Below are 14,480 nucleotides of genomic sequence, written 5' to 3'. Positions count from 1 at the left end.
TGGCTGGGAAAATAAGGCTTTGCTGCCAAGCATGAGCAGGGAAAGCCAAAGATCCTTCCACACGGGGATCAGGGTCCCACCTAAGGATCAACCACCACTTATCTCAGATACAGCATCAAAGCATCACAGAAGGAGCCACCTCTCCTGCGTAGGCTGGAGGAGGAAATTTTATACTCTTGGCCTTGACTTCAAACGTAGCAAGAAGTCTAAAAGCTGGAGAACCAAAGCAGAGAAAATAGGTGGCTTTACTTGCCCAAGGCCAGTCACTAGCAGGGGAAGTATGCAGAAAGTCAAAAGAACAATGAATAAGTGATGCCTACAACATCCTACAATTGACCGCTGAACAACACAGGTTTGAACTGCACAGGTCCACTTATACAAGGATTTCTTTCACTAAATACGTACTAGGGTACTACACAGTTGGCAGTTGGTTGAATGTGTGGATGTGGAACCATGGATACAGAGAGCTGACTGTAAAGCTATACAAGGATTTTTGACTGCATGGAGGGTAGGGCACCACAATCCCCGCTGTTGTTCAAGGGACAACGTAGTAAAATAGTGCATCACAGAGTACAGGCTGGTAGGAAAGCAAGAGACACCAAAAAGGAGCTGAAAGAACAGGCAGGTGGCTGGAATGTTTGTGTAAGTGGGAGAGTCATAAAAATACAAGACCGTGGTCAGCAGGGAGAAGTTCAGACTTGGGGATTCAGAGGTAAAGCATCTGCAGCTGATTCAAGGGCCAAGTAAGAGATGCCCAGGGGGCACTGCAGTGCAGTGACGATGGGGTATTCTGGGGAAGAGAAGAAAGACCAAAGTCATCCAGGATGACATCAGGGGATGGGCAGGAGAGGAAGATGTCTAAGAACACAAGGGGCAGCATCCTGGAGGTGGGTAGATGATTAAAATAAGGATAGAAGAGGGGTGAATAAACAGAAAACCTAAGTGAAGGTACAGGCACACCTCGTTTTACTGCACTTTGCAGATATTGTGTTTTTTACAAATTGAAGGTTTGTGACAACCCTGCATAGTGCAAGTCTATTGACACCATTTTCCCAACAGCTCACTTCATGTCCCTGCATCACACTGTGGTAATTCTCGCCATATTTCAAACTTTTTCATCATTATTATATTTGCTACAGTGCTCTGTGATCAGTGATCTTTGATGTTGCTATTGCAAAAAGCCCCTGGGCCTTCACTTTAAACTGTTGATTCGGGCTTCCCTGGTGACGCAGTGGTTGACAACCTACCTGCCAATGCAGGGACGCGGGTTCGAGCCCTGGTCTGGGAAGATCCCACATGCCGCGCAGCAACTGGGCCCGTGAGCCACAGCTGCTGAGCCTGCGCGTCTGGAGCCCGTGCTCCGCAACAAGAGAGGCCGCGACGGTGAGAGGCCCGTGCACCGCGATGAAGAGTGGCCCCCGCTCACCACAACTAGAGAAAGCCCTCGGACAGAAACGAAGACCCAACGCAGCCAAAAAATAAATAAATAAAATGTAAACTGTTGATTCATTCATGTAATTTTAGAACTGTAACTAACATCAGAGATGGTCTAGTATAGCTCCTTCTTCTTCCAAGAAAGAAACAGAATTCCATAGTTGATTAAGTTCCTTGCCCTTTATCATACAGCCAGACATTGATGGAGGAGGGACTGCTATGTAAGTCTCCTGATTCCCAGTAGGGATTTTCTGGAGTAAACCCAAATCTGTCTTTTCTACGGGCTGCTGTTAAGTCACATCTTTACCATTTCATACGTCTGCATTTTGTTTTACACTGAGGTGCTGGCCCTTTTTTTTGTTGTTAAGTTTAATCTTCTTTGGTATCACCCTATAAACATCTTTTTGGATTCAGAATCTGTCTACCAGATTGACTAAGCCTCCTTAAAATATGCCATCTGCAAAAGTGACCAGCATGACATTTACATTTTCAAACCAAATGTCCGGCTGGCATGTTGAACAGCAACAACAAAAAGCCAAAGAGGGAAGAGTAGGGAATTATTCACTGTGACCAAATACAGCATAGACAAAGCGAGAGCTCAAGTCAGAGTCACAGAGGTAAGCCAAAGGTTGACACTAAGGAAGAGATGTGAATGGTCAGAGTGGACTCAGACAATCACTCAGCCATAGGAGAAAGGATCCACTTTGGGGTGGGGAAAGCAGTCTGGGAGTACGACAGTGAACAATGCAAGGGTGTCAGAGAGCCTCAGGGATTAAGTGGTGTTCGCTGCATGGACTATGTTGGGCCTCCTGGCTTAAAATGGGCCAGAGGGCAATCTGGTTTCCTATATGACACATCCCTGCTACTAGTAAGGAGGGGCCAGGGATCTCCCAGGCTCGCTCTGTGCGAAGGCTTTTATATTCCAGAGCACGTGTGAGGTAACATGTGGATTTGCTTACATCATCCCCATCTGACTAGGTACTAAAAATGGCTTTAAAATAAGCAGGTGCCCTGGATCTCCTGCATGGCATATGCTAAGGCCCTCCATATCTGGCCATGAGGGCGCAGTGCTCAGGGTGGAACACAAACCAATTGCATGGGTGTGAATGGGAGGAGTAGGATACAGGAGGATAGGAAATTTATGACTTCTAAACCTTAGAATGAGCTAAAAAGACAGTTCCCCAGTGTGCAGCACAACAGTACAACACAACAGGTAGAAAGGGCATGGGAGGAAAAGAGCTAGCCAAGTCCCCTATTGGCCTAGTCACCTGGTGAGTGGAACCTGTCAGCTGTGGCCCTTGGACATCCTGCATGTCGTGCCATCAGTACATATTCATCAAGCTCCTATGAAGCAGACACCGTGCTGTAGGGGCTGAGATATGATGGTGACCAGAGACCGCTCCTTCATGGAACTGGAAATCTGATCGATCCTCCTGTAATACCTGGGATTCTACCAGGTATTAACCAAAGGCTTGAGTGCTGCTGGGGGTGCGGTGAAATGGAAAAAAGGGACAAATTATTGGGAAAAGGCATCATTTACGCATTTCAGTGAATAAAATCTGGAACGTGATCTTAAATGTTAAGGTTCACAGCCCACTCGCTTGCTGTATGACATTCAACGCCAAAGATGTTATTCCTATAGACTTTTAACAGTTCCTAAGTTCGTTCATTTGTTAACGAGTTGTTTCTCATCTGATAGAGTGGGAAGTGGAAGATTCTCTTGGCTAATTCTTTATTTACTATTTGATTCAACTACTGTTTGATTGACCTATATTCAAAAGTACTGCCTTTTAAGTATCTGTTTTGATCTGGAAAAAAACAAACAACTTTTGCTCAAAAAGATAAAAATTACTATAAAATATAAAACCCTAAAAATATACACCTGATTTTCTTAATTTGCAATAAAAGATTAAGAGGAGGGAAAGGGAACAAAAGACATTATCCTGTCCAATTCACTCACCTTACAGTTGAGGAAACTGAGGCTCAGAGTGTGAAACAAGATGCCCAGCTGTGTGTTACACTACAGTTTCAATAAAAGAAACAGAACTTAAATACAGTAGCCTCTTTTGGAGAAACAGTTCTCATGCATGTCCCACTCTCAATCACTACAGAAATTCAAAAACAAAAACAAAAGCACTCATTGCCACTGGGGAAGGCAGTCCTCCCTCCCGCGAGCTTTTAGCAAGCAAGCGGTGGGTAGCGCTTTTGGGGGAGGGAGCACACTACTGCAGTAATATACTGAGGAAAGCTATAAACACAGTGAGCCTGGATTGCAGTAAGACATTTTTTTCAAAGATGGAGAGTAGCGAGCTACTTTAATTCTCCAATATAGTCTTGAGCAAAAAAACGGATGAGAAGAGATTTTCGGCAGGAACATCAGTTAGGCAGCACTCCCTGCAGTAAACCAGACTGGTCAGGAGAGTGACAGGAAAGGGGATTAAGTCACTATGCTGGGCGAGATCACAGCTGCTGCTGCTGTCAGCATCCCCACTTCCACCACCACCACCAGTTAAATAATCTTGTGCTGAATCTTTACACGCCAGGCACCGTGACCTTTACATACCTTACTTCGTACAATCCTCACAACAGCCCTATGGCGATGGTTTAGTGTACAAGGAAACAGCCTCAGAGGAATGAAGTAACTTGCTGCCGCGGTCTTTCGTGTCAGCTTGGCTGGCTACAGTCCTCAATTCACTCAGTCAGATACGAATCTAAGTGTTGCTGTTGAAGGTATTTTGTAGATGTGATTAAACTCTATAATCAGTTGACATTAATAGGGGTGACTGTCCTAGATTAGGGTCAGGGTTAGAGTAGGGCTAGGGTTATCTAGGGTTATCCTAGATGATATGGGTGGGCCTGATTTTATCAGTTGAAAGGCCTTAAAAACAGAGCTGAGGCTTCCCTGAAGAAGAAACTCTGCCTACGGACAGCTGCTTCGGCCTGTGCCTGAGAGCTCCAGCCGGCCTTTTCTGATGGCCCATCCTACGAATTCCAGGCTTGCCTGGTTTGCTCCCACATTTGCATAAGCCAATTCCTTGTAATAAATCTCTTAATATACATATCTCCTACTGGTTCAGCTCCTCTGGTTGAACGCTGACTGGTACACATGCCAAAGATCACACAATTATTAGGTGAAAGAGTTCACATTCTTCCAAAGCCAAAAGTAGGCCAGTGTTCCACACTCCCTCCCAACGGGAGTTCAGTTTTAGACATCAGAACATCACAGAAATGGTACCTCATCCAGAGGTCTAGCAGGCTTTGAAGAAAAGGATAAAAGCTCTGGAGGCCAGTCTGCCTGGGTTCAAATCCTGGTTCTGCTACTTACTATGCACACTTTACCTTGGGCAATGTACTTAAAATCTCTGTGTCTCAATTTCTTCCTCAGAAACATGGAACAATAATAGTACCAACTTTATAGATTTGCTGAAGATTCGTGAATCATACCACGTCAAGCATTTAGACAACTAGCACAGAGTAAATCCTCAATAAAGGTTAAGAATTATTCACTCTTTAGAAGAGCCAAAAAGTGAGAATGATCCATGCTAAGCTTTTGAAATGGGGCAAAGCGGGAAGAGAAACACCCAGAATGACTCGAAGGAAATTGGAGTCACGGGAAACCACGCAGTTATGATGCAGAATATAATCAGAGTGATATAAGCACCTAAGAATGCTTCCCTGACGACGCCTGTTGCAGAAAAGGCCAATCTTCCAGAGGCATTATAACCTCATCCAGGATGGCAAAAGCAAGAAAAAGCAGTTCATTCAGAATTTGTTCCACACTGAGACAGAAAGTTCCCCTAACCTGGTCCAGGCCTGACTGATCCTCATGCATAAGAATGCGGGGTTCAGCATTTTCAGTATCAGCTGCTTTCTCCTAAAGTCACAGAAACATCTTTAGATTTTGATGGGCTACCCCACAGCATTGTTACACAGGAAGATACAACGCTGGCATAGTACATAGGAAACACAGTGTAGGCTATTATCGTGAGTAATATTAGTCAGGTATGATTTGATATGCAAAATTTGATACAGAACCTACAAAACATATCATGGTTCTTCACATCTAAAGTATCAACAAAGTAAGACACCTTCAGTTAACTTTGGGGAAAAAAAAATTTGTCAGTGTGCACAAAAATATTTGTGTATCTCTTCACCCAATGGTGATTAGTCTAGAAAGAAGGAGACCCTTTAAAAGGGGGTGGGGCGGGAAGCACTGCCACTGCAACAGGAAAACGCTGAAGTCCTAAAACTGAAACACAGTATGAGTTTTAAAAGTAATAAAACCCAACATGACATTTATGACTTCAATATTATCTACAGATAACATACCATAGTTATAATGATGATTAGAATCTAAAGCTGCCTTCGGGCTCTTCCTAAACGAATAGCTAACAAAAAATTATTTTAAAACCTCTTGATAAAGAATTCAGCCTAGACGTCTTCTAAAATTTGAGGTGTGAATTCGAACGTCCTTCTAAGATCTGGCTGCTTGGTTTGCGACCACATATCCCGGAGGTGGCAACGGTTACTGCTGCTGAAAGGAACTGACAAGCCAAAAGCTCTATGTGAACTCAAGTTGAAAAGTAAAGAAAAGAGAATTGTCCTAAAGAAACCACTAGCGCCATGATGCCTGGAAAATTGAGTCTGGTCTCTCTTTTCTAGGTCAGTGCTGTTGTCTGGATGACTCATTCCAGAAGAGATGGCCTCCCTACAATGCAATACGGTTTGTCTCCCTGGTAGTGTAAGCACTGCCTACCTTTGGGTACCACGTAACTCAGAGAGGAAATCCAATACTCCAACCAGGGAGCTGGGAAGAAAGACAAATGTAGAGCCGGAGACTGCGTTCAACTTTTTCAGTAAAAACTATTCTCTAGATTTTGACAAAACAATTACTAATCTTCACTATCTTCTATGCCTTTAAACATATATTGATCTCTGCTGTGAAAAGCATTCAATTTCAGTTCTGCTCATGGTATGCTGATCTCTCTTTCACAATCTGTATTTCTATAAAATACATACGGCTTTGGTACCGTCTAGCTCAACAACAACCTCTTCTCCCTATATTCTCCTCTCCTAAGAAAAAAAGATGCAGAGGTATTTTGATATATATATAAGAGCTTCTGCTTTCAAGTAACTTCTAAGCCAGAGATCCTCTGCACGGTGTCTGAATCAAAATAAGAACATCTTCTGATGTTATCACACACAGGTGTTTCCAGGAGTGCTCTTTTCACATTAGGAACATGTTCTGACTTGCCTGGCAATGGATTCCTTTTGGTTTATAAATCTTCACTGTTTGTTTTGGAAGTCAAGGTTGAGAGCCTGGTGCAGCCCTGTCCCGTGCAGCTGCACGGGAAGGGTCTGAGATCAGGCCAGGAGCACATGTCCATAGGAGGGGCACATCAGCGACGGGGACAGTGGAACAACATAGGTCATTACATTGAACAGATGATGCAAGTCCAGAAACCTGCTTCTCAACTGGCTGCAATGGGAATAAATGAAATAGCACTAGTGAGGCTTTTCAGAAGAAAGAATGTGAAATGGATTTAAAGATATAAGCAGCTACTTTTTTTCAGGGAAAAGAGGATGAGAGAAAGTAGTGTCCCAGGTGCACTTGGAGTGAAGGCTAAGACCATACAACTAATCATCTGCCGAGAACCAGGATCTCTTATTTTTTTCTTTCTGATCAGAAACATGCCACAAGTAGCCTTTCAGGGTGATACAAATGCTCTCTTGCTGGCCAGGGACCCAAAAGAAGCTACATGGATCTTTCCTTTTGGAGAGAAGGCAAATCACCAGGCTGTAACTCAGGCTTTCTGTGTTAACTGTCCTGCCACATCACAGGCGTGGGAGTGGAAGCCCTCGATGGCACTAACAAGACAACGACAGGCCAGTTCTTCCTTTTCCACTTTTCCTGGCCAGACCCAAAGGATCTTAGCAACAGTTTTTCCAAGCACATCACTGACAATTTTCCACATCCATGCCTAGTCTCTGTCCTGGAGGACCCTCTTCTGGGCTGCTAAACAAGAGTTGTCTAGTCACCAATACTAAACTTGACCTCTTCTCTAAAAGCCTTCTCTGAGTCCCTCCCCCACAAACTAGGTATAATTTTTCCCAACTTTGGGTGAGGAGGCTCACTCCTAGCAGTTAAACTATAGATTTTGCTAAGGTCTATCTTACACGACACATCAGGCTTTTCACCTTGCCTAATACATCTTATAAGCTCTTTAACCCTTTTGCTTGATTTATCCATTTCTTTATCTCTGTTTGCCTAGAACAGTAGTAAGTACGTACTGAATGGATACTTTGTGAATGAACCAGCCCTGCCTGTACCTCAAACCAATATTCACTTAAAATCGATAAAACTTGATTAGGTACTTAATAGGTACGAGGAGTTGAAGACTGTAAAGATGATCAAGAACCAACCCTGTTCTCCTAGGAATGTGCCACCCAAGGATGGAGCTAAGATGCGTACGTATGCCGTGGCACGCAGGCACAAATGTTCTCATAGGCACACCAAAATCTACAGTGTGGAAATAGAAGGGGAGAATCATTTCCATCTAGGGATGAGGGAAGTTCTGGGAAGGGTTCATGAGGAGAAGAAGAAAAATCATTTGTTGAACATCAGATTTCACTATACAGTTTGGAATCATCTCATTTAATTCACCATAACTCTCCAAGGTAAATTTTTAACCCCCATTCTATAGATGAGGAAATTGGGGCTCAGAGCAGTTAAATAATTTGGCTGAGGTCACATAGCTAGTATATAAACTCGCACTCACATTCCCAATGGCCTGGCTCCAAAGCTTGTGCTGATTTTCCTACACCAGATCTTCTGCTCCACAGGCGGATGAAACATAGTGATTCCTGAGCTCGGCCCTCAAGACTCCTACAGGCCCATCTGGAGAGAGGGCAAGACAGTCCAGGAGCAGTGAACAGCCTAAGCAGAGGCCTGGACGTGGGACCGTTTAAACCGTATGGGGAAAGGCACATAACTGAGTCTAGTACGTGTAAGGGAGACACAGTGGAGATGTTTTGGAAGAGAAAGTTGATCGATGCTTCTCTACTTTCCCTGTAATAGGCTCAGAATATACAGTAAAGCATGCTTCTTACCTAAGTAAAAATATTAATAAAATATTGTAAGTAAAACATTTGGAATGTATTGGAAATTGCTGTTTTATAGCAATCATCTTGACCCTCAATTGTAAGTATCCTATCATGCAAACCATGTTAAGAGGAAGAATGAGTCTCTATGTCCTTTTCCTTCAGTCTTCTTTGTTTTTCTCTCTCTGTAAAGACACTATCTAGAGATTTAAATCATAAGATTAAAGACTAGAGAAACGAAATACTAATTTACTTAGATAAATGACAAATTTCTTATCATGCCAACCAACATTTAAGTATTTTCAAATGAGAATTTTAACATTATATAACTGGACTGATTTAAATATTTTAATTAGTTTTAAAATATTTTAAGGTTAAAAATTGCAGGCTGGGTAAACGAGATATTATAGCCTAAAGTGATATAACACTATGTGTCAGAGACCAGTAGATGTGACTTCACTCGAGTAAGAGAAGAAAACAGGGCGGGGAGCGTGTACAGCCAAGTGCTTCATAAATTAGCAGTAACTATCCAGAAACACTACACACTACTGCAGAGAACATCTTTCACCTGGGGTCGCAGCTCCACTAAGCTTAAATTGTACGTTCTTCTAAGCTCTCAGAGCCTCCTGCCGCCTGGAAGGAGAGAGGCATTGGGTGAAGCAGGGGGTACAGAAGGGCTGAGATTTGGGGGGAGCCACTCCATACAGCAGACTTGCAAAAACCAGAGCAAGAAATCACTGTCTCAAAGCAAAGGCAGATGGCTCAGGTACACTTGTCTCCTGTGGGGCACCTGGCTCACTGAGCCACTGGTGATGCTGATGCTGACCCAGATCCCAGGCACCTGTGTTACTCAGCTGTCGTGGTGGAAATCTGCAGGTCTTCAGCTCAATGGGGCAACTGAAGTCAGGGCTATAGAATGAAATGTTATCACCTTGGTTATGATGTCCTGAACATTATGTAAAGGGAGAGGTTTTGAAAGGATGCTCTAATCAATGTTCACTGCACAGAAAAAGATCATGCTTTTTAGAACCAGGAAGTCTTTCCACAAGGAAAAAAGTACACTGAAATCACTGTATTTACAAATATTTTGGTTTTCCCATATTTTTTTTTATTTTTTGCGGTACGCGGGCTTCTCACTGTTGTGGCCTCTCCTGTTGCAGAGCACAGGCTCCGGATGCACAGGCTCAGCGGCCATGGCTCACGGGCCCAGCCGCTCTGCGGCATGTGGGATCTTCCCGGACCAGGGCATGAACCCGCGTCCCCTGCATCGGCAGGTGGACTCTCAACCACTGCGCCACCAGGGAAGCCCTCCCATATATTTTAAACATTAAATTTCTTTTTATATTTCCTGGAGTCAAACTTTGATGGGTGGCAGTCCCTACCCTCCCTTCCTTCTCTCCCCCATCTCTCCTCACCTCCATCCCTCCTCAGCCCTCCCCCCTTTCCCCCAGTGCTCCTTTTCTTACTTCCCCATTCCCTCCTCCGCCTCGTTCTCCCTCGTCTCCTCCCCCTCTGTCCTCCCCTTTACACCCTTTCTACCCGGCTACTTCCCTCTCTCTCTCCTCCTCTCTCTTTACTCCACCCCTCCTCTCCTCACTCCTCCTCCCCCTTCTCTCTTTTCCTCTCCCTTTCCTTAACCTAAAACATGTGAAAAGTAATTTTAGTCCATCCTGGTTTATCCTGAGTAATGCACGTCAGGCTGAAACTTTGCCTAAGGATCTAGGCCAGGAAAAGGAGTTTATGCAAAGTTGATTAAGACATGACTTTTGATGTCACGAATGACAAAAATGAACTTAAGCCACTATAACTACACCTCAAAAGAGTTGGATCTGATGACATCACAGGTGAGAACATGGGACGGTAAGGTAAAAGATAGGGGTGGAGGGAAGGGAAGGTGAGAAAGCTGCCCCTCAGATGCCTAGACCGAAGAGCAAGTCTGGCAGTCAGTCGTGGGAAATGTGCTGCTCCCCCAAGATTGGCTGCTTCCTAACTCCAAGGATTCTGGAATCTGTTACCAGGAGGACGTCCAGGCACTTGACAGCTTGCTTAATCTTGGTGTTTACCATAGCCTGTCAAAAACAAGTGAGCAGGCAATTATGTACCAGCTGATTTCGGGAGGCCATCTTCAAAACCAGGCGCCCAGTTTTTTCAGCAGTGGAACCAAACCATGGGGAGGTTTCTCCATACACCAGTCTTAGATTTTTTTTTTTTGGCCCCGCTGCACAGCATGCAGCATCTTAGTTCCCTGACCAGGGATTGAACCCGTGGCCCCTGCAGGGGAAGGGCAGAGCCCTAACCACCAGAACTCCAGGGAATTCCCAGATTTTTATTTTACTGTGAGGGCCTGAATGTCAAATCGCCTAGGAAAAAGGAATCTGCAAGGATTTTGTGCCAGGGAAAAAAACCATGGCCCTGGATTCTGACATTGAGAATTCTGTTTTGTTTCAGTTTTCTTCTCCAGGAATGGGAGAACTTGTAACAATATTTTTTTTCTCCCTCTTTAGATAAAGAGGGTGTCTGGAAGTGAGCACACTGCTCATCAACCAGCCAGCCAGCCAGGAAAGAAAGGAGAGCAGCCCAGGCAGTAGTCACAGATTTGAACTTCAGGTTTGTCAATTTCTGGCTACAGCCTCAGTGTTCTCACCTCATCTATGAAAGGGAGATAATATCTCCTACATCACAGGGCTGCTGTGAGGCCACAGAAGGTCTCCCTCATGCAATGCCTGGTACATAATAGGACCTCAATAAATGCTGGCCCTTCCGGCCCCCATGGAAACTTTGCTCCTCTTACCTAAGAAAGATTAGTGTTGACCACTCCCAAGTTAACATCTGGTATTCAGCTAAATATCAGTAAACTTTGTCCAAATACTTGTCATAAGACTTACCTGGTGAAAGCCCTGTTTTGAATTAGTAGGTATATTTTCACATCTCTTTTTTTCAGAAAAGCCCAAATAGTCTTTCAATTTGGCCAATTTCAGCTTGTGTGCAACAACACTTTCTTAATAGGCTAAACGAGATTCATTACTTTCACAAAGCAAATTGAAGCTGTAAATTAATAACTATATTAATCTAATATTTACGGCATACTTACTATTTCCCAAGAACTGAGCTAAGCACTTTATAGGTATTTAAATATATTCATATCTCCTTTAATCGTCACTATTCTATAAGACAGATACTATAATTATCCCCATTTTACAGATGAAGAAACTAAGGCTAAATAGCAATAACTTAACCCAGGTGACAGAGTAAAGGGCAGAGTTCAGTCACAGCCAGAGCAGAGAGGATGTCTGAGCTTAAAACGATGCCTTCTCTTTTCAAACCAGTGCTTACTCACATCTTCATATCGTCCAGAAAGACTTCAAATATTCACATGACAGAATTTTAGAAATCTCTGCATGACCCAAATCCCCACAACTGTATTAGATTTTTCAAAAGCACCTCTTCTCATGATGCTGTATTTCAGAGAGCAATCTAAACTCATCACAATATTCCAAAAGGAAAGTGGAAATTTAATAAACTGCTTCCCTGAACTTCTCTCTGCCAGTCTTCCTTTAGCTATTTCTATGGTTTTTTTTCCTGCCTCCTGTTCGTCTTAAGTAACAAATATTTTATGATCAGCCCATAATTACATGAGTAGTCATACGGAAGAGACCGCCAGTGAATACCAAAGAGAGGAAAAAGACGTAGCAACGCTTCCAGCTCAAGTCACAAAAACTCCAAAGAAATATAAAACGAAACAAACCAATTCCACTGATGGCTTTCCTAAAGCTGTAGTGGCACAAGAGCCGCCTCTCGCTGACAGAGAGCTGTTGCGGTGCAATCTGTGGTTTTCGAGAGTACGAAGTGCGGGGAGCCCTGCCTCCCCGCGCTCGTCTGCCGCTGGGCAGTTTTTGAAGAAGGGAACAGAAGTGAGTATTTCCAGTTCAGAGGTGATGGGCTCGCAGAGCCCGAGCTCCTTTAATGGCTGCTGGCAACTGGTTTATACACGGGAAAAACGAAATCTAATAAGTCCGCACAGCAGTCCCTGCAGACGGCGAAGTGAACGCCCAGTGGTGGGCGGGGTCAGGCTGCTCGCCATCACAGGGTGGATGGTCCCTCGCCAGCTCACCTTCGTCGACACGTCCGGCCCGGGGCCAAGAAACTGGGCTGCTGGCAGTCCGAAAGCCGGCGGCGACCGCGGGCGTCACTGCCCGCCTCCCGGTCTCGGGGAGGATGCGCGGGGCGACGCACCGCACCTGTACCGCAAGGAACGACCTTGGCCCCAGAGGCCACAGCAGGTGATGCCGGGCCGGAGGACAGCCCCCCCGCAAAGTGCGCCCACCTGGCGTCGCCGTGCCGGCCGCTTGCCCCTCAGCCTGGCCCGAGCGCCCCTAGCGCATCGGGCGCCGCTCCCGCAGCTGGAGCCACGCGCCCGCAGCCTCACCTCTCGCCGCCTCCTCCTCTTCCGTCGCCATCGCAGGAGCCACCCGGCCGACTCCGCAGCCCCCGGGCCGGCAGCATGGAGAGCCCCGGGCTCGCCCTGCGCCGGCCCAGGCGGCGGTCCCGGGGTGAGGGCGCGGGCACACGCGGGGCTCTGCCCGGTGCCGCGGCGGCCGCCACTGCAGGCCCCGGGCACGCGGCCAGCGGAGTCCGCGGAACGTGCGGCGGGGATTCGCCCGCTCGCGGGGGTCTGGGCGCCGCCGGACCGGGGGCGGGAGAAAGGGACGGCGCGCAGGGCGGAGTCACGGCGGCCCCGCCCCGCCCCGCCGACCCCTGCGGCAGGAGGTAAAGTGCGTAGAGGCCCGCGACAAAGCCCCTCGAGGCTTTCTGGAAACCGGCCTCTTTAAAACAGGTTTCCCCGATCACTTACAGGTCAGTCGTCTGCCTATTCCGGAGGTAGGAGTTGTTTCCCTTGGGGGGAAAAGGTAAAGGATGGATGCAAATCATTGCATGGCGGGGGTTACGGGGCCGGGGGCGTAGGGGTGCGTGGGAGGGGCTTCCGGGGGGAGCTGGAAGGGGGACTGCTCCGGCCCCTTCTCTTTTCTGCCGTGGAAGGGCTTAGCTGCGAAGACGAGGGTACGATGACAGAGAGGGGTCACCGAGGAAGCCCTTTGGGATACTGCAACAGTTGTTGTGAATCCAGAAGCAAGATCCTTTGCGGATCACTTGACAGCCCCTCATCATATGCCGAATACGCTGGTTCGCTCCACGCCTACGGGACCCTCGGGTTTTACTTGGTCACAGTTTGTCTAGTAGAGGTAGTGGAGAAAAGGAACGGCCGAGAAAACACCAAAGCTTTGCATCAGCCAGGCTAAATTTATTAGTCTTCCTACCAGGACTCTTCATTACAGCGTAGAAACTAGCTGCTTTTTGTGTCCTGAGGGCTACTTAGGACTGAACCTGGCGGGGGCATTTGGACGCGTGTTCCCGACGGAAATAGGCAAGACCCGGAGAAACTGTTGCGCTTAAGGTGGGCACGGGGACTTCATCCTGCTGGAGGTGAAAGGAGAAGCTGCTCTCAGTAGCACACAGCGAGACACATCCCTAATGAAAACCATTCTTGAAACATCCCAGCCCTAGCCTTGACTTGGAGCTCTACCCCAAATGCACCAACACCAACGTATGTTGTCAGCTCAGAAAGAAAAATTCCACACAGAGCCTGGCAGATACTCTTGCAATCTGGCCTAGGTTTCCCTGAACGCGTTCAAACCCTGGCTTTCCAGACAAGTGTACACTGTTCGGAGGTGGTTTTCCAAGATTGGGAGGCTAAGGGGACATTCTTAGACCCACACGTGTTCAGTGCCACCTTAATGGTGAAGTGGAATTGCTAGGATCCTGGTTACGATGTACAATACAGACTGTGTATACACTTTTGCTTACAAAGCATTTTTCCCTTTATCATCTCATGTGAGCCTCACAACAACCTTTGTGAGGTGGTTGAACACCTATAATTCTTGTCTTCT

At 46.1% G+C, this 14,480-nt stretch overlaps 1 protein-coding gene across 16 annotated transcripts in view; it reads right to left on the bottom strand.

Moving 5' to 3' along the window:
- Positions 1–13,409, bottom strand: part of BMAL2 (basic helix-loop-helix ARNT like 2) — a 104,033-nt gene extending 90,624 nt beyond the window's left edge. For 4 of the 16 annotated variants that reach the window (XR_010932299.1, XR_010932298.1, XM_067695993.1 and 1 more), the window contains exons 1-4: positions 12,281–12,535; positions 3,998–4,155; positions 3,395–3,539; positions 2,703–2,913 (exon numbers count right to left, since the gene is read on the bottom strand). Coding sequence is in view for 8 of the 16 variants with exons in the window: in XM_067695993.1 (XP_067552094.1) it covers positions 2,703–2,757 (55 nt within the window). In the remaining 8 variants the exon portion in view is untranslated. Of the gene's footprint in view, positions 1–2,702; positions 2,914–3,394; positions 3,540–3,997; positions 4,156–8,213; positions 8,311–12,280; positions 12,536–12,646; positions 12,700–12,961; positions 13,207–13,387 lie in introns of those variants that run through there. The other 12 variants (XM_067695987.1, XM_067695992.1, XM_067696002.1 and 9 more) reach the window with 10 other exon arrangements.
- Positions 13,410–14,480: the final 1,071 nt, after the last annotated feature.

This window comes from Pseudorca crassidens, chromosome 11 (assembly GCF_039906515.1).
Source record: "Pseudorca crassidens isolate mPseCra1 chromosome 11, mPseCra1.hap1, whole genome shotgun sequence".
In the NCBI taxonomy this organism is placed as follows: Eukaryota; Metazoa; Chordata; class Mammalia; order Artiodactyla; family Delphinidae; genus Pseudorca; species Pseudorca crassidens.
This window is presented reverse-complemented; position numbering and strand designations above follow the sequence as displayed.